The sequence below is a fragment of the Strix uralensis genome, chromosome 27, assembly GCF_047716275.1.
Source record: "Strix uralensis isolate ZFMK-TIS-50842 chromosome 27, bStrUra1, whole genome shotgun sequence".
NCBI classification, from domain to species: Eukaryota; Metazoa; Chordata; class Aves; order Strigiformes; family Strigidae; genus Strix; species Strix uralensis.
The window spans coordinates 3,808,960-3,835,328 of NC_133998.1; the positions used below are offsets into that span (position 1 = coordinate 3,808,960).

The following is a 26,369-nucleotide window of genomic DNA, read 5'->3' on the forward strand; positions in this document are numbered from 1 at the left end:
TTTTTTTTTAAAGAACATTTTGCTGTGAACTAGCAAAACCTGTTCTGGACGCATACACAGAACTACTCACCATCTGCAGCATTTGCCAGCATGACTTTTTCTTTCTTTCTTTTTTTTTTTTTTTCTTTAACAGGATACTATCTCAGCTCTCTCCTGCGTGTGGGCGCCGGCTGCCTCACCCAGGGAAGACGTGGGCCCGCAGGAATCAGACGGCAGAAGCCCACAAGCCAAGCCCTGCTCCCTTGGGCTACCGAGGAGGCTGAACTAGCCCCCTCATCGTGCGGGGAGGCAGGAGGGATCCCAAACCTGCCGCTCCGATGGTGCCGAGGTCCTTGCAGACCTTGGTCCTGGCTCCGTTTTCCTTCAATTAGCAACAGACGTGGAATGAAACATAACATTTTAAGAAAGATCTTCCACATGTTTGGTTTTGGCAGCATCTGATAGCTTTAAGGGAGCCAAAAAATAACTAATCCTCCTCTCCTTCAGCCAAAGGGAGGCTGAGGAGTGGGACCGGTGGAGGGAAAGGGAAGGAGGGTGGAAAGGGAAGGGAGAAGAGGAGAAGACAGAAAAATGGCTGAACTGTAACCAGTCACTCCCAGTTTCCATTGAAAGCATTTCTAAAGCGTTAATACCTGTGTCCCCTCACCGGGGCACCGCAAAGGGGGCGGCAGCACCTCCGAAAGAGGACTGTGTCCCTCTCACCCCTGCAGAGTGAGGCGCTTCACTGATACTGGTGGAAAACCTCACACCAAACCCACCTTCTTCGGATTAAATCAGCTCCCAGAACCCTGCGGCAACAAGAGCCGCAAAAGAACTCACGATGCAGTTGCAAATACACACGACATAACTGCAAATACACCTTATCTCCCAATTTAATACGCCACCAAACACGGGCTGAGTGCTCAAGTGAAGTACGTGCACACACGCATGAGGCGAGCAGGCCACCAAGTCTGCACGTTGGGCTACTTCTCTCTGGACAGCTGCGCTAGGTTTAATTTTTCCCCAAGCAGCCAAAAAGGTTCCTTTTAAGAAAAAAAGACACCTGTAACAGAATAAAACCACAAAAGGGCACACATAACTTCAATCTACAATAATTCCTCCCAAGCAGGATTTCATCAGGTGTTTTGAAATGATGTTTTTAGATTTCAGAAACATGCTACTCCTGAGTCATCAATGAGCTTTCACCTCTAATTGCCCTGCGACACCACCACGGTACATCCACACCAGCAAAACCCTCCTACACTGAGTTTTCAGCACAACCTTCCACCATGGAAGTTGTAAAAAAAACCCACAACGCAGGGGTTTGCGAGAAAGGGGGTGGGGGAATGACTTAAGGAATCTGTTATTTTGCTCTGCTGTTTAAGCAAAATGCTTTTTTGTAAACACGGCCAAGAAAGGAGGCAACACACGTAGCAAACATGCTTGGGCTGAGCTTAAAGGGGTTTAAACTTTGAGCCTGCCAAACACGGTCTGTTGGTAGGTCTGCGCAAAATGCATCTTAAATTTAAAACAAGGGCAGAAGAGCAACGACTGGGGGAAGCAAGGAGTGTTTGTGATTCACAAATTGTTCCAAAAATACATTAGAAAAAATCCTGACTGTTGATTTCAGCTGTGCTCACAAGCTGAAAGAAGGATAACTCTACTGGGGGGGATCAGGAATGGCCCCCTCCACGCAGAGGGCGAGGGAGATGTTTACAAACCCTCTTAGAAGCAGATTCCCACAACTGGGGGGGAAGAGCTGCAGCCCCCCAAGTGGCGAGGAGCCACGCTTCACAATCTTCACTTTAGGATAGCATAAACTCAATCAATTACAGGATGAATTTTCGCTTGGCTAAAAATTGTGCATCTGGCAAGTTTTTTTCCAACATCCCCTGGCCACTGGGATACGGGCCGGGGCTCCGGGCTCCCTCACCGACCCCCAAACCCTTTCCCGGTCCTGCTGTCAGCTGCTCTCCAGGAAGCGGGAGCTTCCCAAGGTTGGGCTGCAGCTGCCTCCCGAGGTTAACGGGGCCGGTGACTCCCAGCTACGACCTCGAACCCTGCCCGGCCTCCACCTTCCAGGGCTTTTCTCCTAAAATCCCGCTCTGCTGAGGAAGTCCAAGGGCATCTGGGCTGCTGAGGTGCTTCTCTGCCATCGCCCACAGAGCCCGCACGGGGCTGAGCGGGCAGGATCCGTCCCCTCACCGTGCTGCGGACACGGACCGTTTTTGGGGAAGGGGGACAGCACACCCCCACCGTGACACCCACCCGGACCTCGGGTGCTGCCGGCACCCAAAACCCCGGGACCCTCCGGTCCACAGCGGATGCGTTTCTCTGCTGGGGTCCCTCCAACAGCTCCAGCCCGGGGGGTACGGGACTGGCCCCAGATTCTCCAGGTCTTCCCAAGGGTTTGGGGAGCATCCGAGGGGCCACACCGGGGACGCTGCTGCACCCTGCCCCGCCGGTCGCCCACACAGGACCGACCCTGCCCCGTCACGGCGGGAGGGGAGGACACACCGAGCCCGGGGACGGGCGGGAGCCACCGGAAAGCCGGGGGTGCTGGGGGGGGCACCTGGAGAACCGGGCGCTGGCAGGGAGGTATGAGACCGGGACACCCAGCGGGAACACCGGGCACTGGCGAGGGGCCACCGGGCAGCAGTACCGGGGGTGATGACCGGCGGACACCGGACCGGGATGCCGGGAAAGGGTAACGGAATGTACCAGGGCACCACCGGGCCGAGCCGGGCAGGCGGCAGTGGGGTCACCGAGACGGAGCAACGCGCGCTGGTAAGGGGGAAGCGGCCACCCCCGGGGCCGCCAGGGCGGCGGGAGGGGCGGTGGGGGGGGTCGCGGGTCCCCGGTGCCTCACCTGGCTCGCCTTGTAGAACTGCTTCTTCAGCCCCGCCACCGACATGCTGCCGCCTCTGCCGGCCGCCGCAGGACGCCTGAGGGCGGCGGGACGCGGCGGGACGCCTCGGGACACCTCGGGACGCAGGACCCGGCCCGGCCGTTGCCGCTTCCGCCGCCGTCGCCAGGAAGCGCCTGCCCCGCCCCGCCCCCTGCCGGCCCGGCGGAGCACCGCCACCGGCACCACAGAGAGGCGCCTCGGTGCCGGCCGGAGCGCCGCCACGGCCGCCACGTGGTGCCCCAGCGCCCCCTGGCGGCGGGGCGGCGCCGCCGCACGGTGCGGCGGTGCCGGGGAAGGGCGGGGGGAGCCTCTGTCGCGACAGCGGGGACGGTCGGTCCCGCCGGCCCCCGTCTCTGTACCCCAGACACATTCCTCCGGTGGGCTGGCGCGCTGGGGAGCGGGCCCGGAGGGCTGCCGGACGCCACCAGACGCTGGCCATCGCCCCCGGCCCCCGCCGTGTCCCCGGACCCTCGCGGAGGCCGCGGTGTCGCCGCTCGGTGTGTCACGGCGCGATCGCGCCCGGGGGAGGGGGGCGCTGCGAAAAACACCGTCGGCAGCTCCGCGGCTGCGGCGCGGCGTAACTTTCCACAGGAAACAGGTACCTGTGCAGGGCGAGCCCCGGCCGCAAAAATACCTTCGGTGCGGGGGGGGGAAGCGCTAAACCTGAGGGAGCGGCGTCCCTGAGGAGGGGCGAGGAGCAAGGGGAGAGGCGGAGGCCGCGCCGCAGCCCAAGGGGGGGCCAGGCCCCCACCCCTGCCAGGCTGAGGGGCCCAGCACAGCCCCAGCGGGGGCTGCAGGGAGGGGACAGCGCGTGGGACACGGGGACGGCCGGGCCGGGCCGGGAAGGGGGGACGCGAGAGGACAGCCCGCCCGGCCCCGGCACCTGCCATCGCAGCGGGGAGGCTGCAGAGCGACTACAGCTCCCAGGGGGTGCTGCGGCGCTGCCGCACTACAACTCCCAGAATCCCTCGCGGCGCCCGTCTGCGCCTGCGCGCCGCAGCGGCGGTCGCTCATTGGCCGAGGGCGCCGCCGCCATTTCGCGCCCTGGCTCGGGCCCCTCAGTGGTGTAGCGCGGCGGCGGCTTCGCCCCTCCGCCAGGTGCTGAGGAAAGGCCAGCCCGACCTGTCCGGAGCCGGCCCCGGCCCCGCGCCACCGCTGCCCCGGCTCCCGCGCGGCGCGCAGACAGGCCTCTAGCCCAGGCGTGAGGACCCAGCGGCACCCCGCCGTCCCCCACCCAGCTATCCAATCAGCGCCTCCAGCGGGCCAGACTGACAGCCGCCGCCGCCAGTCCACGACGGCCGTCGCGCTAGCCAATCGGGAGGCAGCGGCGAGGCTGGGCGCCGGGTCTCCCCGCCCACCCTCCTCGCGAGACGCGGGCGGGAAGGGGGCGGAGCAGGCGGAAGGGCGGGTCACGTGGGGCGCGCTCCGCCTATCAGCGCGGCGAGGCGCGGGGTCGCCCCGGCTCCCGCCAAATACGAGCGGGAGCCCCCGGGGCGGGACCCGACGGGCCGGGACGGGACGGGACGGGTCGGCCGCCGCTGCCGGAGGAGCGGCGGGAGCTGCGGCGGCCGCCCGTGGCAGGTAGGGCTGAGCTGGCGCTGCGGTGGGGCCGGGGCGCGGGGTGTTTCCGGCGGCGGTTGGGGTGCGCGGGGCCTTCCCGGGGTAACAAAGGAGGCCCGGCACCGCCGCCGCGCCCCGGAACCAGGCCCGGGCCTGGCTCGCTGCCTCACCCGCCGCCCCCTTCCTGCCCAGCCGCCCTTCCCTCGGCCTGGCCCTAGCGTGGGGGGCCGGTGTCCGGCGGCCTGCGGCCCGGCGGGTGCGAAGATCCCCTCAGCATGATGGGTACCGACGGGGCTCGGCCCGGCCCCTTTGTCCGGCCTCGCTGTGCCCGCGCTCCGCCCTGGGGAGAGCTGTCGGGCGCTGCCGTGGGTCGGTTGTCTCGGGGAAGCCGGTAGCTCACTGGGAATGTGTCACGGGTGTTTATTTATTATGTTTCTCCCTTACAGCCATGGAGTGCAGAAACAAAGCAGCTGTTCCCCCGCGGAAGCTGGTACAAGGTAAGGCTGCAGAGGGAGTGTCTGTCACCCAGGGCAGCTTTAGCGTGCTAAGAAGGTGTCAGATGTTTTGTGAAATACAATGGTTTTGCAGTAATAAACTGGCCTGAACTGGCTAACCTGTTTCAATTTTTGCGCTTAAGAACTCATTGAATATCCTGCTATTTGATTCCCCCTCACCCCAGTGATTTGTATGATATGACTAAAATAATCAAATATTGTTGTTTCAGCTCGGTTGCCATTCAAACGCTTGAATCCTGTACCAAAGGAAAAATACGATGCAGATTTAGAAGTCAAAAAAGTAAAGAGCTCACAAAGTGGTTTTGGTCCAAGTAAGGATTCCTCCCTAGGTGCATCGCATGCGTCCCTGGACAACGTGGAGAACGACTGCCATTTGGGTTCAGATGTGAATTTTGCTCCAAAACTTGATAACGGAAAGGGTCCATTAGACCATTTTATACAGAAAAACTCAAAAGATAACACAAATGAAACTGTTATTGTTATTGACCTGACAAAGGGCTCTAGCCATAGACTAAGTGATGATACAGACAACGTTAGTTTTGATTCAAAAGCATCTTCATCCCTAGCTATAACTAATGGCACGTTAGGAAAAGAGATAAACCAGTTGAGTTGCTTGAATTCCCCTCAGATGATGAATCGAACGGATGATTCAATGGAGACTGACGCGCCGTGTGAAGCTGTAGCCAATAACGGTGAAGACTTGGTAGGTGGAATCCAGTCGTGTTCTGGGTTAACAGAGTGTAACAATGTGGAAAACATGAAGGTAAACCAGAGTGAACTGAAGGATGTTATCTTTGAGGGGAAGATGCCTGTAGTACTCCTGGAGGATATTATGACTGCAAAATCTCCCCAAGTTCCTTCTTTGGATGGAAGCATCACATTGGAAAATGAGACCACAGAATCGTCTCACGAAGGGGACTCAGGACTTACCGACTCCTCACTAAGCTCTCACTCTGTGAGCTCACCTGAGGTGCAGCCTGCTGCAGAAACAAAGAGAAATACTAGTCCTTTAGCTGCCTCAACGCCTGTTAGGAAGGTTGGTCTCTTTTCTTGGCTTTTTTTCTCAAAAGCTGTTGCGTTGCAGATAGGTTGTATGGTTTCCTGCACTTGTAGTGAAAAGGATGAATAGATTATTCATGAAGATCATGAGAAGTGTATGGAAGGTGGTGTTGATCTATTAATAACATAACTGAATTATTGCTCTTTTGAATTTTCCTTTAACCCCTACTGCTAATGGATTTAAACTTTGCCTGGTTTTGAGCTGCTGGTATATTTGCATTGTGTGAATGTAACTTTAAACTCTGTTACAGGTTCGTTTTATATTTTTTTTATGAACTGCTCATGAAGTGCATGCCCTGGGACTTAATGTTTTGGTAATTGGGATAAGAACAGCACCCAAAAGCAGTTTTGTCCATTAGGTGATGTTTTACAACCTCTATTCTATCCCTGGTGAAGCTGCTGTAATTACTGTGAGAGGATGTTACCCCAGTACCAGTCAATGCAGATGTTTTTCCAGCTCTGAATTTCTGCAACCGTGGCACAGAAAACGCTCTAAGTTGAAACTACAGTGAATCAGTGGAACTGCAGATCCGTGTGCGAGGACGGAGGACGAGTTGGATGAGCTTTTTCCGAACTGAGCCTTCAGAGCTTGTGCCCTCAGCCATCTTCTTACGGGTTCGCCCTTGAGCGCGGGGAGCTGCTGGGGGGAAAAGTCACCGCACGTGCAGCACTCCTGGGGACGGGTGATGCTGTTGGGCTGGGAAGGCTGGAGCACAGGAGGGAACACCTCGAGATGAGCTCTGACTGAGCTGGGTTGTGATCTTAGTTCCAGCTTAGTAGCTCTGCTCCAGCAAGAGACCCCAAAACACTGCTTTTTTGATGCTGTGTTGAAGGGGCAGCTTCGAAGGACAACAGTGCCTGCACAGGTGGCTGAAATGTTCACATGGCTCAAGTGCCTGTTCACAGCTCAACCATTTTTGGGGGGAGATCAGTGGGGGTTTCTGTTGCGGGGCATGGTCACCCACAGTAAAACCTGCGTGAATGTGCCTGGGCGCTGTAGCTAAACCTCCCCTACGGTTAGGCTGGACCGTCTGACCTGTGCATTTGTTTTGCTCAACTGTGTTATTGGAGGGGAAAATGAGGAAGGTATTGAGGGTTGGGTTGATGTTGTGCTGCCAGAGGTGGAGAATTGAGTATGTGGCTGAGGTAAATGAAAGTGAAGCAGCTGGTAGTCTTCCTGTTTATGCCATCTCCAAGCCTTTTAAGAAAGATTTTCACTAATTGTCCCCCTGGGGTTTAAGGAGAAACTGTCTCACAGGTGAGGAAAACTCACTGGCCTGGAGGAGGTGTGGATGAGTTAGCTGGGCCTTGGAGCTCATGATGTGACAGTCTCCCATTTCTTCTGCTACGTGCTTATCAAGAAAAATGACCAATTCTTACAATGTTAAAACTCGCAATCTTTCATCTCTAAAATAAATACATAAACTCAAGCAGGCATGAAGTATTTCCAGTGTAGCAGAACAAACGAAAAAAGTACTTGACTCCTGATGTAATACGATAACGTGAACAAGTTATTAGTTCCCTGTGGCGTGAAGTAAGGCTGGAATAGCTCACATGCTGCTTGCCAAAATGGGAAGTCTGCACCTCGACCTGTGTAGTTGCCTGTCCCGACATGTTTGTTTTCCCAGGTGGAAACAGCTCTGATAAACTAAAACTCCCAGTTGAACAACTCTTATTTTGTGTCAGATAAATAGAGAATCTCCCGATGCAGCTTTGCACTGTGTAAACTTAAATGTCTGTGAGTACAGAAAATAAAGCAGTTGGTCTGTGTTAGTCTGTTAATCACAGAGTTTAAACGTGGTACCTTATACTGCGAATGGCAGGAGGAGGAAGAGGGGGATACAAGAAACCAAGCCACAGTATACTGAAATATTGACAAATTACGCCTTTGACTTGTCTATGAACAATGTTCTTAAACATAAAATACTGTTTTTCCCCTATAAATAACAGCTTTAAGAGAAATGAGAAGTGTGAACTTAAGGTTGATGCGCTCTTACTAGTGGAAGAGCAAGAGGGCTATGATTACAAGCAGAAACAGTGTTAAAATATGGATAATGGTCCTTGTATTTGGGAAGTTGTATCTAAATATTACAGCAAGAGTAAGTGGTAGGATGCAAAAAAACAAACCTAAGTTTAACTCCAAGGAAGTGACTTTGCTATAATTAAATGTCCTCTGTTGTGCTCTCGTGATTTGGAGCAGCTCTAGCTTCTGTTTGTTTTTCTGCACATGATATTCCCTTGCAAATGATACTTTAGAACTGAGTAGACTAGAGGGATTTGTTTATGCAAAACTTGGTAACGCAAGCACTTAATGTAAACTGAAGCATTTAGATGTATTCAGACTTAAATGTAAATCAGTGAGATTGGATATGCTTGAACTGTGTTCTTATATCCTATACTGGAGGAATACTTAAGTTGCTGAATATACTAATCTGCGAGAGTGATGTTAATATAATTCAGATGAAGCTTGCTGTTCTTTTAGTAAAAGTTCTAGCGCCTCGTGGAAAGGGGGTGATGCGGGTCTCTAAAACTTGCATTTTGTACTTCCAGGTATCTCAGAAATTCCACAAAAGTTCGGCAGAGAAGGAGAAGCTGAGATTGCAAAGAGTAAGGCATTTTCACTGACATAGAAAAGTTAACCTGCTGTGCTTTTGCGTTGAATAGTAAGCAAAGCCCTTTGCGTTTCATCTTAGTCCACTTAGAACGTCTCTCTTCCTGATTTTCCTCACTGATGAATATGGAAGAATCTTAATGCATGCAGTTAAAGTACTTGGCTCGTTCCAGAGCTGCTTAATGCATACGTAATGAAGTGTGGGTGGCCTGCACTGCATTTCTGTGCACTTTGGTAAGAGATTAAGAAACTATAAATGTTGCTGACTGCTTGTCAAAATGCTTTTGAGAATTTTTTCAAACCCTTCCTGAGGGAGGGTAGGTGCAGCCTGCTAAGTGGACAGATACAAGTGAAATCTTCGCAAGAGCCTTCTATTTAGGGTCAGTTCCTGCTTCATCGTTCTCACCCTTCCCCCTTTGAAGCCACCAAACGTAGGGTCTGTTCCTCATTAATAAGTCAGGCAAATGGGCTGATGGTTTTTATGGCTTGCTGAAGAAACTGTTGGATGTCGCTGCTGGAAATGCTGAAGCTCCGCTCTCTGTTTGCTTGACTGCAGCTAGTCAGCAAACTCTGTTCCATAACAAAACGGCGGTGCGGTGATTTTGCTGTCCGTTCCGCTTTCAGTCATAAAATGCTAAATATAAAGGAGGCTGATGGATCACATGGGGTTCTTGAACAGTCAGTGCTGGATGAGTGGGCTTTGCCTGCTGGAAAACTGGGTGTTTTTTTAGCTGCAGTTGGGAAGGGCTGTGCTTATGAATTCTTATTGTGTTTCTTAGTAACTAGTTTATAAAGTTGGTAGAGGACTGTTGTGTGTTTTATATATGCTACATGTGATTGAGCCTGCTCGCGAGCTGCTTGCTTTTTACAGTGCCCTATATAGAAGTCCAATCTGTTGTTTTCTTCCATTCTATACGTATGTTAAAAATAGCAATAATGTGAGGGAGAGATGAGAATGGAAGCTTCATTACGCTAAAAATTAGACCCGCCAATCCTGCTGTTAACTTCACACCGTTTTCCAAACTACCCAGTAGATTTTCACTGATTACCATGACTCAGTTCTGACAATACTCGTTTTTTTTTTTTTTTTTACCGTTGGCACCATTTTGTATGTTGGTTGCCTTCCGCAGTTATTTGTACATTGTGACACTGTTCAGTAAGTCTTGATGTTGCCAAGAAGAGATGTGAAATAAATAAAACAAAACTGAAAATACTTAGTGAGGATATTTGTGTGTCTGAGCACAGACATACCCTTGTTTCCTGGTGCCTACAATGTAGGGAAGCTATCGTTAATTTGCCATTTTTTAGTAAGTGTTGCACATTCTCCTTTGTGTCAGTAGATCCATAATGAGAACTTCAGTAGCTTTGGGATTAAATACTGTGAACGGCAACGCTTTCAATATAATCTTCCTCCATTGTTCCTGTAGTGCCCCTCGAATAAGCTTAGAGCGCCCGGTGATGTCTGATTAGCTAACATGGGGCTAACACAAGTGGCAATTTTTTTGCGAGCTGCACAATCAAGTTTGGAGACTCGCGTTACTGCCCGAGTTAGTGAAAAACATCATCAGAACATCCTATGGGTTTATAATGCAAAATCAGATCAAATGCACTCTTCAAACTTATACCATGGTAGCCCTGCATTGATACAAAAGCATGAAAGCTTAGCTCGTGAGGTATGTATTTCCAAAGAAAGTATTTTGGAAACAATCTGAAATATTAAAATAACATTTTAAAATAACGTTAAAAAATTCCCATATAATTTTCCATCATGCTACACTAGTAATGAAGATGACTCAGATATAAAACAAGTAGAATACAAAGCTTTCCTTGATGCCTAGAAAATAGAAACACCTCCATTTGTTAGGAGAAAAGAACAATTAGTGCCTTCAGAGAGGCAGTGCGAGGTAGCTCAGCTGGCGGAGGCAACAGGTAGCTGTGGTTAACAGCCCTGGGTCCTGTGAGAGCTAGAAATGATGCTGCAGGTCAGGCACTGGACGGGTGCAAGAATCTACTCTAGTATCTCAGCTGAAGAAATGAAGTCCTTATTTTATTCAGGTTTTTATGGCAGCAGCTATTGCTGCGCACAAAAAGACAGCTTGCTTAATGGCTTCTTTCTGAACCAGGATCAGGAGCGTGCAGACAAGCTGCAGAAGTTGCAAGCAGAAAGGGAGGAAAAGGGAAGGCTGAAAGAAGAAGCAAAAGCTGCAAAAGAGCGAGCCAAGGAGGAGGCGAAGAAGAAGAAGGAAGAAGAGAAAGAGTTGAAAGAGAAAGAAAGGAGAGAAAAGAAGGAAAAAGAGGAAAAGGAAAAAGCCGAGAAGCTGAGAGTGAAGGAGGAGAAACGCAAGGAGAGGCAGGAAGCCTTAGAGTAAGTGGTTTGGTTTCTGCGGGTCCTGGGGAATAACGTGAAATGATGTGAGCACCTTTCGTACCCACCTGAACTGTCCCTTCTAGAAGCTGTGCTGGTCAAACAGCACGTGCCTCTTTGTCACAGGATATATTTTAAATGTTTGAACGACTGTGTGCACCAGACCCTTGTCTCAGCAGTACTTTTTGCTTGCAGGCTGACCTGGGCTTCTGGTTTGAAATGGCTGAAAAGAGCTGCCATGCTCCACTGAGTTTTCCCTTTGTGACCAGTCTTGCTTGTACTTTTGCAGTTTGCTGGCACTGGTGCCCTGTCTGGAGGAAGTTGCTTGTAACTTGATAATGCCATAAATACCCTTTCCTTGTATTGAGGGAAATTTGAAGCAGCCTAGCCACTTTGTGGCTAAAACAGGTCAATGTTTGCTCTAGAAGGAATGAAGGGAGTCTTCTGTACGCTTAACCAAGTACAGTCCTTGACTGAATTGATAGGTTATCCTCTTACCTAGCATGGGGGGGTCTTAGTCAAGGTCTGGGGCTTCTCAGCTCTTCCTCAGTGCAAATAAACACTTCGTGATTTATGACAATTAACTTGAATTTATATTAAAGGGCAAAACTTGAGGAGAAGAGGAAGAAAGAAGAGGAGAAACGGTTGAGAGAGGAGGAAAAGGTAAAAGCTTTCTCTAGCTTGTCTCTAAATTGTTCTGCTATTGTTCTGCTATGAAATGATGTTAATGGGCTCCCTGGCAGCTTGCTGCCAGCCGCCGAGCCACGCACAGCGGGGCTCCTGCAGCTCCTGGGGTTCTCCAGGCAGTACCTGGGAGTGAGCTCTTCCATTTGGGATGCAGCCTCTCCGATCTGATCTGGTGGTGCTGCTCCACCAGTTACATCGTGCAGGTTTCTTGTCTGTTACTTTTGTACATGTTGGTGTCTTTGCTTTTACCTGTTAAAGTCTTTTCTACATTTGTTTTTTCAATGCCCGTGGGTGGACTCTATCCTTTGTCTTAGCAATGACATTGGAATCCACGTAGCTGTGTTAGAGAATACAGTTAGGTTTTTGCTGAGTTACAGGAGCTGGTAAATGACTGCACTTTGCTTTATACCTCACTAGACTTCAAGTTGGGTCATGCATGAGCTCACCTTGAATTATAAGACCTTGTACTACTTTGTGTTTATAATTTACATTTTGATTCTGATTTCAGCGTATTAATGCACAGAAAGCAGAAATTACGAGGTTCTTCCAGAAACCAAAGACTCCACAAGCCCCGAAGGTGAGGTATTGCTGTTCCTGTATTTTGTTGGTCTGGTTTCCTTCTGGTCCGTCCCTTAGAGCTTCTGAGATGGACAAAGCATTGGTATTTCCTACTTCCTAATTTCTAAAGTGTAAAGGATTTTGTAAAAAGTCTGTGACAAGAGCAGAAACTACAAAAGAAGTCTGTAGTTGCTTTAGTAAAAAAATCTCAGCTCTGTCTTCTGCTGCATTGGCTGTAAAGACCTAGATTCCCTTGAGAAGATCCATTGGAGTCTCAGATGGGAAGGGCTTAACCTAAATCTTCACTCAAACCTCAGCACCTGGTATTGAGGTTTGTTGTATATCTTGAATGTGTTGGTGCTGCAGTTTCTCAGGTGTTCAGACCTTAACAACCCTCACTTAATATTTCAGATTCTTGCTGGCTCTTGTGGAAAGTTTGCTCCTTTTGAAATTAAGGAGAACATGGTCTTGGCTCCCCTCTGTCGTATTGCCCTGGATCCAGACTTCTTAGAACAGCTGGATAAGCTCCTGCATGCACAGAATAGTGAAGTTTCTTTCTTGAGGGATCTAAAGTGTCGTAAACCACGTAAAACTGGACCTACTTTTGTCAGTAACAGCACCGACATAGTAAACAGGTTAGTCTGTGTGGTGGAGGTTTTCTTCTCTTTTTTATATAATGCACTGCAGAATGGTGTTGATGTAATCTTATTCTAATATTGGAGATGATGGAAAGATGGAGCTTTTCTTTGAATACTTGTTTTGTATGAGAATTGTTTCCATGGGGAGTAGTATGTTATGATGTACAAGTCCTTCGTTCCACAAAATGCTTTTCAGATCCTTCCCCACAGGAAATCTTGTGCTTCAGGCAGCTGCCTTTCAGCACTGGACCCTACTGGCCCTTAGTGGTGTTCGTCTTTGATAGTTTTAAAAAGTAAAGATACCGATAGCTAAAACAGGTGGTGTTAAGGAGGGAGGTGGCTTGTCTGGAACTCATGTTCTTGCAGGAGAATTGGGAGAGCCTGTTCTAGGGAACTCAAGCTCGATGTTGGGGCTGAACTGAAGCTTTCTGTAAGCTGTTTTCTGGAGCAGAATGGGAGCATTCTGTGAGTACTGAAGACTGTCTTTTCTTTTAACAGTGACGTGGTGGTAGTGGATAACTGCAAAACAGATGTTCTTCCTGAAAGGGGGAAATTTGGTAGAATGAAGCTTCTGCAGTTTTGTGAGAATCACCGTCCTGCGTACTGGGGCACATGGAACAAGAAAACCACTATGATCCGTCCCAGGAATCCTTGGTCAAAGGACAGTGTAAGCACCTCGCAGGCAGTGTACTTGGATCCTTTTCTTTCTTTATGCTCTTGAAGTGAATATGTGGTTGGCCAAGTTCACTTCTTCTCTGGGATTTCTGATCCCCTTGCATGTTCCCTCATGCTACCAACTTCTGAAACCCTGAGCGGGGTCTGGTGGTGTGCTTTCACGTTATTTACAGAAATGGCATGTTGGAATTTCTTCTAGAAACTACTGGACTATGAAGTAGATAGCGATGAAGAATGGGAAGAGGAGGAACCTGGAGAAAGTCTCTCCCATAGTGAAGGGGTAAGGATTCTGCGTGCTGAAAAATTGCTTTCTGAACCAGTTGCACTTGTTGGTGTAATTTCTAATAAATAGTCTTTCTTTTTTAGGATGATGAAGAGGAGGGAGAGGATGAAGATGATGATGATGGGTTTTTTGTACCCCATGGGTACCTATCTGAAGATGAAGGAGTGACAGAAGTAAGTGGGTGTCACTGGTTTTCAATCTCTGTTTCCAGTGAATGGTGTAATAAATATTGGCAGAGGAAGCAGGTGTGTAGTCTTGGCAGTGATGTAAATCCATCTCAGATCTGCATGGTACAGGAGCAGGCTTCTGTAGCTCAGGGAACACAGTAAAAAGCTGGGTTTAAAAAGCTTTTGTTTTTCCTGGAATAGGATGTATTGAGTTCTTTCTTGCCTGTGGTTTTAGGAGTGCGATCCAGAGAATCAGAAGGTTCGTCAAAAGCTGAAAGCAAAGGAGTGGGATGAACTGATGGCCAAGGGGAAGAGGTTCCATGTTTTACAGCCTGTGAAAATCGGCTGTGTGTGGGGAAGTGCAGGAAACGACAGCGGCACAAATGCAGACCTAAAGGTTCTCCAGCAGTTCGCAGCCTGTATCCTGGATTCACCTGTTGCAGAGGAAGAACAACAGATACAGAAATGTAGCAAAAAAAGAGCAAAAGATCAACAAAGTAAGACCTGAAGGGCTAAATAGTTGTACTTGTGCACTGTTGTACTCTAGAGAGAACAGATTTTTGTATTGTCAAATTCAGAATGACCTGGTTTTGACAAGTCTGAAATCCAGGGAATCTCTGAGAGTACTTGGAAAGCTTTCCGGCATTGCGTCCAGTGTGGCCTTAGTTACGCTCTCTGAAAACTCTTGCTCTAGATAATCCAGGAAATAAAGCCAACAAGACTTCAGCAGAGTCAGATTTAGGACTGCTTACTGGAAGTGCTCAAGCCCGTTGACCCGTTTATTGTTCAGGGGAGAGGATTTAGTTTGTGTGACAGGTTTCAGTTCTGGGTATCTGCTGTGCGTGATGAACACAAGGGTGTGAATGATGCACATAAAGGCTAGAACAGGGGTTGAAGGTTGTAACTTCAGGGGGTCGTTATTACTGGGGGTGAATTTTCTACATCAGATTTAGCTCCTGTTACAATCCCATATCTAAAATTAACCTCAGCCTATTTGTTGTCTTTCTGGAGCATGTGTACCGTTTGGTTCTGTCAGCCTGGCTTTTCTTGACTTGTAAACAGTTCTTCCCCACAACCCCTGTGCATCCTTTCTTCTCTGCAGTCCTTGGCCAGCTTCTGCCACTGCTGCACGGCAACGTGAACGGGAGCAAAGTGATCATCCAGGAATTCCAGGAGTGCTGCCGACAAGGACTGTTCAGCGACGTGACGGCAGCCGCCGACTGTAGCGACACGAGCCCTGCGAGCCCCCACGCCTCCCGGCCGCAGACGCCTGTTGGTGAGGACAGCGGTGTCCCTTCCAAAGCCAGGCTAAAGCGAATCATTTCTGAGAACTCTGTGTATGAGAAGCGACCCGAGTATAGGATGTGCTGGTACGTCCACTCGGAGGTGCTGAAGAGTTTTGATCGAGAGCATCTCCCCGTCCCTTGTCAATGGAACTACGTCACTCAAGTCCCTTCTTCAGGGAAGGAGGAGGGTGTCAGCGTGCCTGGCGTGGCGGTCCTGCAGACCACCCCTGTGTCGGTAAAGAGGAAGTCCACCGGAAGCATGTCCATCACTAAATTCATGAAAAGGCCTCGAGGTGCTGAACAGGTGAGTTCCTGTTGCAGTGCTCTTCCCCAGTAAAGAACGACAGGGCTGTAGCTCTGCGTCTTCCATGGGCGAGTGTCCTGGCGTGCCCCCCAGATTCACCTAGATGAGCAGGGTCAAAATAGTAAGCTACACACTGTCCTTCACACAAAAAGACCCTTTTTGTGGGGGAAGGAGTGAAATTATGTGAATCTAAAGATACGAGTTTCTTTTGTGTCTTTCCAGCTTGGACTATCTGTTCCATTTGAAATGTTGCTCTCCTGCTGTTCTTCCATTTTCTGCTATTTGGCAGTGATTGCATCCAAGCTGTGAATAGTTTCTGAGTGTCTGCTTGGCCTTGGGTTTACAGCTGTATATAATTTGTATGCAGGTTTTTATGTGTGTGTATGGCTGCCAGATGTATAGCCTGAGCTGGTGACTTACATCAGTTGCATGTGTATTGATTAAATGTGGTTCATAAGTGCTGCATCTCAACTCGTAATAGTCTGTAAAGTCTCCAGCTTATACTGTCATACATAAAGCTGAATTTCAAGAGCTGGGTTAAAAATATAATAATTCATAGAAACAAAATGAGATGGATTTGCAGTAGTTGCTACTCCAGCTCTAAGCTTTGTTGTGGTCTTCCTGTTTGCTTCTGCTTTTTGGGGTAACCACAGGTAGCACTAAGAGCTTAATCATCCAAAAGGATGACTGAAAAGTACGTGATTGGTGCTTTAGCTGTGTGATGCTCTGTTGTGCGTTTAAGACACTAAGACTTTAGGTCCTGAAGCTTGGTGTTACAAACTGTTTGCTTCCAAACCTACAGGTAGGACAGGGTCTGTACCGTCAGTGGATCTGTTCCTCATCCCCTGTGGACAAGGGGGTGGTTAAAGAAGCCATGGACAAGGCTTTTTATGCTTTTCCTTCTCACCTTATTCTTGGCTGCTTTGGCTTTTCTACTGAGAAAGCTCTGCATTCAAGTACTGATAGGTATCAAAGACTTGTGAGAAGCTGTTCAGCCCCCAAACTCCATCTGCTTGGGTTTTTTCTTAAACACTAAATTAAAGGCAAAGATAAAAAATCTCTGCTTGGCACCCACTGGAAATTCTGCTTATAAGTGACTACTTGAGCAGAAATAGCAAAACAAAAGCTTTTAGTAGAATTACATCACCCGCCTGAATTCTTCAAAGCTCTCAAAAGCATCTTAAAGCTGACCTAAAGGTGCTGTGCAGCTCAGAGCAAAGGTGTCAAGAGTCCCAAAAGCCTTTTGTGCCTGATGTCTAAGTGGTCACTGCTCAGGTACTGAGATCCTATCCCTCCTGTCGAGCGAGGCTAGAGCTCGGGGAGAGCCTGGGAACAATTGGTAGGTCGAGGCTGCCAGGTTCTCTACCCCTGGCACGTGTTCCCTGCTGTGAAGCTCACACCAGGACTCGTGTCAGTAAAGGTGCTCTTACCTAAGCTGTGGAGAGAGAGGAAAAACTCAGTACTGAAGTGGGCAGTACCTGTGCGTGTGTAGGAGGGGATTACTTAATCTGAGAACTGTGACTTTAATGAAAGATGTAAATTGAACATTTCTTCTCTTGGAACAGTGTGTAGGGGGTGGGGACCAGGTTCTAGGTCTGAGATTTTCATTCCACAGTTCCAGTTGAGGGAAAAAAAAACCAAAAAACACTTGCAGCTGTTCAGTGCTGGCCAACTTCAGTTTGTATCACTCCTTGTATTCATTTTCTCGATTCAAAATGAGTAGTTTGTGCTGCTCCCATGGCAGAAAATGGGGTCACCAAGGGAAGAACTGTCACCCCTTCCTGAATAAAAGCTAATTGGCAAAGAGGAAGAGGAGTTGGGGGGAGAACACGCATTGAACTTGACAAGCAAAAGTAACTTTCCATCTTCAGAAGGAAGAAAGCATCCAAAATATTCAGCGGGGGGGGGGGGGGGGGAGGGGAGAGGTTTCCCTTCCAAAAAACCAACAAAACTGAGTCAGATTTCAATTAAGGTTTGAACTGACTTTTTGATGTGTAGGCTGTTCATCGCATTGTGTAACAGTGAAACATCCTGGAGCAGAAACTTGGCGTGCTTCCTGCTGTACGTGCCGTTGCAGATGAGGCCTTTTATCAAAAGTCAGTGTCTGTTGAAGCCAGGAGTTGCTTATTTTTCTTCCCCACAAATATGCCCAACTGATCAGACTGTGCTGCAAGTGCTAATTGTGAGGAGTGCTCACTGGAGTCCTTCACAGCACTGCCTGTGCTTCGTCTCGCACATTAGCTTGCCGAGACACAGCTGGTACCTTTTTTTTTTTTCCCCCTTAAGGCTGAAGCTGCGGAAATGGATGGATTTCAGGCAGACACCGAGGAAGATGAGGAAGATGACGACTGCATGATTGTGAATATACAGCCAGGCAAAGGTGGGAAAATAAAGCGATAGCAGTCTCTTGGCAGACGCTCGCTCCCGCGAGGGAGAGTATGACAGAGTGGGAACGGTGTGGCTAAACCTGTTGCAGTTTTTCTAGCACTCTTTCACCAAGCCTTGTGCTCTTCTCTGTAGATGTTTTATTCTAGGTACTTCTCTGCTTTTTATGTTTCATTCTAGATGTTTCTTTGCTATTTAAAGTCTTCTCTAACCCACTCTTGCCCTTTCTTCCATCCTCCCTCCACTCGACTAAATAGCGCAAAGTGCTTGTGACTAGCATGTGGCTGCCAGTGTTACCTTTTTTTTTTCTAGTAAGAAAAGTGAGCATTGGGGTTAGTATCAGCAGATCCACTAACTACTGGTACATGTGGCTGAGCAGGGCTGTCTCAGGGCTGTGTGTGCTTATGTTCAGAGCCCTTCCAGGACTGACAAGGAGCATAACTTCCCCTCTGCGGCCTTCTTGAAGTCTTAAGCGCACGGTGAATCGTCCGAAGGACGTAGCGTCGGATCACAACCAAGCTCTCAGATGTTTGACAGGCGAGGGCTCTGGTCAACACTTTGCTCTAGAATCTAAGCAGTTGCTTATATTTGTGTCCCAGTTATCCTTTGGAAAATGGCTTTCAAAGATCTGCCGCCGTAGCGTATCCTTTCAGGCTACGGATTCAGAAACAGTGGGATGAGGATGTGGAGCGGCTCCTTTCATCTCCGTGAGGTTTTAACTATACGTACTCGATCATACAGATCAATGACTTAACACCAACCACATGATGTGCATTCAGCTCCTCTAAACCGCTTTCAAAACCTCCGAGCCCTTTCTTACCGCTCTCACAATAGAGCTCTTTCACAATGCTACTGGCACAACCTGAATTTAAGGAAAGTGGGTTTTTTGTGTTGGGCAGCTCCTCTAACTGATAGATAAGGGCTCGTGCATATTCCCGAAGCCTTAAATTCTATAGAGTGTTTGACCCATTCTAGACATATCTGTGTTCTGCTTTCTATCTCAGCTGGTGCTGTATTCCTCCTCCCACGTTCCGTAACAGACAATATAGCTGTTTGACAAGAAGCTTTGCATTTAATCTTAAGCTGCTTTTGCTTATTACAAGACTGCAGTGAGATGAAAGCCTTGCTTCAGGTTTGTAACCTCTTGTTCCGAGGATGGGGATGCTATTCAGTAGCTTGCCTTCCTCGGGCTTTGTTGACACACGTGCAGCTGTATTTGTTTAACTCTGCCTGAGTCTAAAGCACTGAAAACATTATGAAGATCGTTTTTTATGGTTGAAGTGATTTTTATTCTGGATTGATGTGAACCCAATATTAAAACCAGTTTTTAAATAGTATGGAAAAGGAGCCTTGCAACAGAAGGGGGCAGATAAGCTAAGACAGGTACAGCATATAGTAGCCAAATTCTACTAGATTAATGAGGGTATTAAAAAACAAAACAACAAACAAACAAAACCCCAAACCAACACACTTTCTACTTCGCAGATTCTACGTTGACAGTTACTGAAACAGCTTCAGAATCCAGTGGGAGAAGAGCCACTCACCAGGACACCAGCATGGTCAACCCACCTAATACAGTTTGAGACTTAAATGCCTACTAACTTCTCTGTATGTATGTAGAATGAATTAGAAAATTTTAAACCTTGTGTATCTTTGAACAAGATACTTGAAAGTATTCCATATTTCTTGTAAAGAGAAGACAGCACTTTGTTCTGCTTCAGACCAGATGGAAGCTTAAATTTTTAGTTCTAGTTTTTAGCTTAAATACTGCATATTAATCTGTCCTTAATAAAGCATTATTGAAATTTTGATACTTCTTTGTAATGGAAGGTATCTAAATTATCTCTAAAACTAGTGGAGGGATTTTGAAATAAGCTTATTGTGATGCCACTGGGGGAATTACTCTGTTCATAATGTTGTATAGCATGGCCTTGGGTATAAATGATGTACAATTATATTTGAATTTATGCTATCTGTATCATCCTGTTTGTGGTCTTACTTGCTACCGAGAACAGCAGCAGGGCTTTATCTTTGGAAAAGAAAAATGTACCTTGTTTCTCCTGTTTTGGGATAGGCCAGTATTAATTACATATCGGGGTAGATTATCAGTCTCCTGTACACAGTGTTGCAATAGAAGCTGTATTTGTAAAAGCTGGTCTCCACCCCACAGAAAAACTTCTAAGATGGAGGTATAAAGGACTGAACTAGCATCAAACTTATTTATGTATGTAACAAATTTACGGGGGCTCTTAACTTTATATGGCTTGTGAGTTGACGGATTAACTGGCTGTAGTTTGAGGCTTAATCTCTCACCTGTGGGCAGCATAAAGAGCTGTTGCCTGTTGTCAGTGTCCTGGTCTGTGGGTGCCCTGAAGTGAAAAGGTGGGTAATGCCACAGCTGCACCAGTAACACCAGTGCCAGCCCCAGGGTTGACTGGAGCTCGTCTGCATTTTAAACCTCTAAGAGCAATGCAATTCAAATAACTTTGAGCAGAACTGAGTCTTTAAATATTCCATTTAATCAGTCTACGCATAATATTATCTAAATATATTCTCTCCAATAGGAGTTACAGTGCACACAGAAGCAAAAGGAAAAGCTGAGTTCTAAGCCCAGCCCAATATCCAGCCTCAATTGGTTGGTAATCCAGCCTAGTACTAGCACCTCATCCCTCCTCCAAGGGAGGAGAGTGGTGCTTCATCAGGGTCTTGGAAATACCTCAAGCAGTCACTGCTAGAACTTGGTTTTAAAGCCATTCAGAGCAGTCCTGTAAGTGTCTTACTGGGCCAGACTGCCTTAGTGGATGGCTACTGGAGTGGTGGAGGTGGCCGCAGGGTGGGTGTGACATGGCAGAATCTAGACTCCCGCTCTGCAGAGCTAAAACAAGGTCTTTTCTGAGGTCATGTATCTGGAAGCTCCAACAGTCTGTATAGGAAAAGAGGGAACAGTCTAAAACCACCAGCACTGAATCCACTCCCCTTTATTTCATGACAGTGTCTGGACCCTGGAGAGAAGTTCTGGTTTCAGGGGGCTTGCTGGCTGCTCCTCTCCTGCCGCCTCAATGTCCGCCATGACTGCCGCGTCCCAGGCGAGAGTCAGGAGGGCTGAGGGCACCTGGAGCAGAAAAGGCAGAGTTATTAAGCTATAGCAATGTTATACTTTGACCTCGTAACATGCTGTGTATGTTCCCAGACCTGGAAGAACTTAGGGCACTTCACCTAAAAAGGACAAGTGTGAATTTCTGCAAGAAGCTCCTCAGGGGACACGGCTCTGGGCTTTCTCTTGGAAGCCCTGTGCTAGAGCTGCACTTGCCTCTGTCGCCTTCCCTCTTTCCCCAGGGTGGATGCTAACTGTGATAGAGCTGCTGACAACCACTGCAGCCTGCGTTTGCTACAGGAGGTAGGTCCTTGCAGTTCTTCCAGACAGACCACCTAGCCTTGAGCTAGAAGCTTTCACGCAGTTACTTCTTTGCTTGAGCTCAAAAAGAAGCGGCCTGAGCACAACTCGCAGCACTGAGCGCCGAAGACACAAACTTCTCTAAGTTATGAGCAGTAGATGACTCTGACAACCTGAAGACCCCTGTGGAAGGTACCAGCTGTCTCTTTTTACTCACCAGCCCACATTCATTGAAGGCCAAGTTCTCATCAGTCAGTTTGAGACCTCCGGGTCCCAACAGCTCAAAGGGCAGCCAGTCATCTCGGAGTGCTTCTCTCACAAAGTTGTAGAGCATGGATACTGATTCTCGCGCATAAAAAGTCCCTGCCATGAGAAAACAAGGTGAGATATTGAAAGAGTCTGGCATTTACCAAATCTGATCTTTTGTGGTAGGTTTCGTGGGGCTCACGTACTGTTGCTAACTTTATGAACTACTTCAGTGACACAGAAACAGCCTGACTGAACTCAGAAGTATAAAAGCAGAATACCCAAAGAAAAAAAAAAAAAATATTACTTCTATTGTTGCAAGCCCCTGCCAGCCTGTAACAAAGAGTTGGGAAAGCCTGAAATGATTTCCAGAGTTCTACTGCAAAATTTGAAGAGGATTTATACTGTTGTGTAGCCTGACACCACACAGGCAACCTCATGCTGGTTACTGTAACAAACTGATCTAATGAGTCCAGCTTGCTGGCAGTAGCCTGGGAAGAGCACGGTTTAATTAACAGCGCCTTGAGATTCTTCCCTCTCCACTCAACCCCTCTCCACTCAACTCCCAGCCCTGTGCAGGTGAGGCAGGTGGAGGGCTCGGAGATGGGAAGAGTTCTTAATGAAACGTCACCCCGCTCTGTTTTTTGTTGCTTTATTCTACCAGCTGTGTTCAACACACCTCAAGCCTGCTTATTATTCAAGTTCTTGTGCTACAAGTATTCTCAGAAGCTTTTGGGGGTGGACAAAGAAAAGGTAAGAAGTCTTTTACCTTGGAGGATGTATCCGTCGGGAAACCGGACTCGCACCAGGGTGTAGCTGTACTTCCGCATCTCCCTTTGTTCTTCTTTCTCGCGCATGGCTCTTGTCCTCAGCATCGAAGCCTTCTCGACTGCTTCTGTCCTTTAGAGAAAACACAATTTTTAGCATGAAGGAGAGGTACAAGACTCCTGAGCTGGCACTGCGTGCCCCCTGGGCAGTCAGGGCCGCCCTCCTTCTAAGCCTGCTCACCGGAGCCGCTGCTCTCGTTTGATCTCTTCTGCAGTGAGGTTGTAAAAGTCATTTGGCAGCTCAAACCGAGCAGCTTCAGGTGATGGTTTAAAGAGACAGAGCTGGCGATCCAGCTGGGCTCTCACAGGCTCAGAGCTTAAAAGCTGCTCTTTGTAGTCCTTGAGGTCTTCCAACTTGGTCAGCATTTCTTCCTTCAGTACATAGTACTCCTCTGTGGTCTCTACAACCAAAAGGAGAGGATTTGAGTCTCTTGTTCTTTACATGAGTAATGTACGAAATACAAGGGCAAGGATCTCCAGAAAATGTAATGTCTTAACAGGGAAACTGCAGGGTGAGTGGCTGTTTCTGTTACAGCCTCAGAGTAACAGCTTTTGTGGAGCTCTTGGCAACCAGAGCTGCCTCGCTTGCCTCCCCTGGCATGTCCCACCACCACTCAAACTCCTGACTCCAGTTTAATACACTTAGATTTCTTGCCTTGTCCTGGAACAGGCAGTGTTTTTGTCTCAAACCCAATAGCCTGGAAAAATCTGTGTATCCCTTCCAGGCAGCTTATCCTTTCCTGGAAGAAAAGGAAAGAATTTAGATGTAGTCTGCTCCAGGCAGGGACTTTCCTAGGCAGAGCACCTGTAGGAGTCTTCACCTCACCTGAAACACTTTGTTCTGCAGTTTGATTTTCCGGTACTTTTCCTCCTCTGGATGGAGATAGATATTATCCAAGTATCTGCAGAAAAAGGAATGCACCGCATGGATCAAAGCAGGCACTTCACGACAGGCTACCCCAAGGTGTAAGAATTGTCTGAGAGACCTCCCAGTATTTCTCACTGGTAAGAGCTGAGAAACAGGAAAGTAAAATACATGTTTCATGTCTAAGCTAGACAGACGCTGATCTCTACACCTCTTGGATTAGTGAACCAACTCTTAAAACACCCCTGAGATGCTGACCTTATTTCAGCTGACACTTAAGCTGGTTCAAGTGTTCAGCTTTTGGTTTTCTTCAGACTTTGCCTGGAGAAAGGCAAGAAAATCCACCTGCCTGTTGGCCTTGCAGGGAAGGGACAAGCTATTGGTGTGCCACAGCCCACTTACTTGGCCATGGTCTCCACACCCGCTCGTACTTTCTCTCGGTCCTTATTGAAGGTGTGAATCTCCATGATCGAGGCAGCCACCGGGTCTACGGAGAAGTACTAGGGGAGAAGAAGAGAAGCTGATGCTACTCTGCAAAAGGATGTGGGGGGTTGTTGTGGTTTAACCCTGACCAGCGGCTCAGCACCATGCTTGTTCCCCCCACAGTGGGATGGGGGAGAATTGGAAGGGTCAAAGTGGGAAAAATCCCCATGAGTTGGGCTAAAGACAATTTAACGGGAAAAGCAAAAAAGCTGTGCATGCAAGCAAAGCAAAGGAATTTCTTCACTACTTCCCTGTTTAGCTGTTTCCAGTGTGTAAGCAACACTTTCCATCACAAATCCAAAACCCAGCACCATCTGAGCTGCTATGAAGAAAATTAACTGTCCCGGCCAAAACCAGTACAGGCCCAGAGTTCCCAGTGCCAGTATTTCCAGCAAGCCGAAGGGAGAGCGCTCGGACAGGCATTGGTACGGCTACAGCGGAACAGAGTTGCCCTTGGGGAGACAGTGGAGATTTTACAGGGAGAAGGCAGAGAAGTCGCTGCTCGAGGGGACCCACGTCACAAAATGAGTGAAAACGGGAGGAAGGGAAGCCAGGCAGCTGGCAGACGTGGCACTTACCGCCTGGATGGCTTCTCTGAGGTGCTTTTCCTTCTTGTCTTTCCTTACAACTGCACCGGTCAACGGGCAAATGAAGTAGACCCCTGACACAGAGGGGGCAGCTGCCCCTTCCTTGTCTGGGGAGGCGAGGTCCTAAAGGAGACAAAACCAGGCCCCAAACTGAACACAAGAAGGTTTTTGTGGGGTGTTTTTTTGTTTCTAAATACCCTGGCACATCTGCACGGGACAGGGACGGCAGCGCTGATCAGGGCCTAGCAGTGTCTTGTACCTCTTCCTCCGCGGAGAGCCCCTTCTCGCTTGCAGCTGCCTCGGCCATCAGCTCTTTTCTCACTACGAGACACAAACCCAAGTTACAGCGGTGCACGTCAGCAGGTTTCAGAGGGCTTCAGACCGTGCAGCACCGCCCTGGGCAAGCAAACGCCTACCTGGGTGCTCTGGCCAGCGAGTCTACGGGTGAGCGTGACCCCGTTTCTGTGCCACTCAAGCAGTCACAGAAGCCAGCTGTGCCCCAAAATCTCCTCCAAAGCTGCACCCCAGTAGTTGCCTACCTGGGATCTCCCTCTCCGGGCTCAGCTCGGAGCTACGCCCGTCCCAGCCAGCCCCACCGCCCAGCTGCCCCGTCCCCACAGCGTGCAGCGGCTCCCCGTCCTCCAGCCAGCTCCTACCCTGGTTCTTGATGGCTTCCTGGGACGAGGGCAACTTGCCCTTGGGCTTCAGCTCCATCCGGGCCAGCGCTGCCGCCGCCGCCATCTGCGCTTCATCCGTCGGTCCCTGACGAGGCTTCGGGGCCGCTTCGGCTTTCGGCTTCTCCTTGGGGACCCTGGGCAGGACCGAGCAGCAGAGCTCAGGAGGAGGCGGGCTCCGTGACCCGCACCGGCCCGGTGACCCCGGGGAGGAACCGTGAAACCGGCTGCCCCAGTGCGGCAGCATTGTTGTCCCGTGAGTGGCGGGAGCCCCGCGGGAGGGGCGGCTCGGGCACGGCGCTGAGTCTTGGCCACCGCGCCCCACGGCCGGCGACGTCGCTCCCAGCCCGGTGTACCTGGGCAGCCTCGGCCCGGAACCTCCCTTCCCCCGGTACCGGGCAGCACCGGGCCCAGGGCAGCCGCGGGGCCCGTGGATACCCGCCCCCCCCCCACCCCCCCGCCGTCACCGGCGGGTCCCCTCTACCCCGTACCGGGACGGCTCCGAGAGCTTCTGTCCGGGCCCCGCGGTCTTGAACTTCAGGTCGGCCTTGATCTCCTGGAAGAACTTGCGCATGGCGGCGGGGCCGCAGCGGCACCGGGACCGGCGCTCCCTTCCCCGCCCCTCCCGCGCTTCCGCCCCGCCACCGGAAGGGGCGTGTCCGTCGCCCGGGCCCTAGCGCCGCTCTAGGCTGCTGCCGCTCTATGACCTCCGCGGTCCTCCAGGGCTGAAGGGAAGGGGGGGGCGGGCCCGGACCCCCCAAGGCCAGCACCCACCGCCCCCCACGGACCCCTGGGCCGGCACCCGCGGCTTCCAGGTTCCCCACAGTCCCGCCGGGAGGAACAGCAGCCCCAGCCTGACCAAACTAAACTGAAACAGGCCCGTCATGGCGCTGGAGGAAACCTCGCCAGGCGCCTTGGGGTGCGACCCGGGCCGAGGGAGCCTAAAACACAAGAACATTTTCTGTTCTCGCTGCCCGGGCCCACAGCCAGCCCACCCTCACCTGCCAGCCCCTGCCTGCCCCCCAGAACAGGCAAGAGCCTCGCTTCCCGCCCCGCCACCCCGCAAAGCAGGTTTGAGATCCGCCGCTGAGCTCAAAATTTGGGGATGAATGCACACCCCTGCAAGTCGGGTAGTTTCATGAGGTTTATTTCCACGGTACAACTCCTTGTTCCCCTCACAGAGGCTCAGGACAGTCACCGCCGAGGAAGAGGCGGCGTCATCCCCGCAATTAGCAGGATCAGGCAGACGTGGGGGGCAGCAGCTCTGCAAACAGCACCCTGGCACCGCACCTTTGGCGGCAGCAATTTGTATC

General features: G+C 49.9%; 3 protein-coding genes across 6 annotated transcripts in view; 1 reads left to right on the forward strand and 2 right to left on the reverse strand.

The window, feature by feature from the left end:
- SH3GL1 (SH3 domain containing GRB2 like 1, endophilin A2) overlaps nucleotides 1–3,016 on the reverse strand; it is a 30,380-nt gene extending 27,364 nt beyond the window's left edge. For 2 of the 3 annotated variants that reach the window (XM_074851338.1, XM_074851337.1), the window contains exon 1: nucleotides 2,849–3,016. In XM_074851338.1, coding sequence (XP_074707439.1) covers nucleotides 2,849–2,893 — 45 coding nt within the window. In that variant the 5' untranslated portion in view covers nucleotides 2,894–3,016. Of the gene's footprint in view, nucleotides 1–632; nucleotides 652–2,848 lie in introns of those variants that run through there. The other variant, XM_074851339.1, reaches the window with a different exon arrangement.
- A 186-nt stretch (nucleotides 3,017–3,202) lies between these two features.
- Nucleotides 3,203–19,958, forward strand: CHAF1A (chromatin assembly factor 1 subunit A). 2 transcript variants are annotated; one of them, XM_074851351.1, is made up of 15 exons: nucleotides 3,203–3,485; nucleotides 4,894–4,944; nucleotides 5,172–5,998; nucleotides 8,572–8,628; nucleotides 10,756–10,997; nucleotides 11,600–11,660; nucleotides 12,193–12,261; nucleotides 12,654–12,877; nucleotides 13,379–13,547; nucleotides 13,755–13,835; nucleotides 13,922–14,011; nucleotides 14,241–14,502; nucleotides 15,108–15,595; nucleotides 17,882–17,975; nucleotides 19,466–19,958. In XM_074851351.1, the coding sequence occupies exons 2-15, from the start codon at nucleotides 4,896–4,898 to the stop codon at nucleotides 19,561–19,563; spliced, it is 2,811 nt and encodes a 936-aa protein (XP_074707452.1). In that variant the 5' UTR covers nucleotides 3,203–3,485; nucleotides 4,894–4,895; the 3' UTR covers nucleotides 19,564–19,958. The 2 variants fall into 2 exon arrangements, with proteins under 2 accessions (XP_074707452.1, XP_074707453.1); XM_074851352.1 differs by lacking the exon at nucleotides 3,203–3,485 and adding an exon at nucleotides 4,306–4,468.
- A 519-nt stretch (nucleotides 19,959–20,477) lies between these two features.
- On the reverse strand, nucleotides 20,478–25,693 carry UBXN6 (UBX domain protein 6). Its single transcript, XM_074851353.1, has 11 exons — nucleotides 25,548–25,693; nucleotides 25,039–25,193; nucleotides 24,642–24,703; nucleotides 24,374–24,505; nucleotides 23,715–23,812; nucleotides 23,274–23,349; nucleotides 23,103–23,187; nucleotides 22,629–22,848; nucleotides 22,390–22,520; nucleotides 21,592–21,737; nucleotides 20,478–21,092 (listed from the first exon to the last, which is right to left on the reverse strand). The coding sequence occupies exons 1-11, from the start codon at nucleotides 25,628–25,630 to the stop codon at nucleotides 20,964–20,966; spliced, it is 1,317 nt and encodes a 438-aa protein (XP_074707454.1). The 5' UTR covers nucleotides 25,631–25,693; the 3' UTR covers nucleotides 20,478–20,963.
- Between the last annotated feature and the right edge of the window lie 676 nt (nucleotides 25,694–26,369).

Bases quoted from the DNA above. Each gene is read 5' to 3' on its own strand.
- CHAF1A (XM_074851351.1), top strand. From the start codon at position 4,896: ATGGAGTGCAGAAACAAAGCAGCTGTTCCCCCGCGGAAGCTGGTACAA. The intron at 4,945-5,171 runs GTAAGGCTGCAG...TTGTTGTTTCAG, and splicing joins CCCGCGGAAGCTGGTACAAG to CTCGGTTGCCATTCAAACGC. The intron at 11,661-12,192 runs GTAAAAGCTTTC...TTCTGATTTCAG, and splicing joins GGTTGAGAGAGGAGGAAAAG to CGTATTAATGCACAGAAAGC.
- UBXN6 (XM_074851353.1), bottom strand. From the start codon at position 25,630: ATGCGCAAGTTCTTCCAGGAGATCAAGGCCGACCTGAAGTTCAAGACC. The intron at 24,704-25,038 runs GTAGGAGCTGGC...TGTGTCTCGTAG, and splicing joins GGAAGCCATCAAGAACCAGG to TGAGAAAAGAGCTGATGGCC. The intron at 21,093-21,591 runs GTGAGTAAAAAG...TTTCTGCTCCAG, and splicing joins CCTTCAATGAATGTGGGCTG to GTGCCCTCAGCCCTCCTGAC.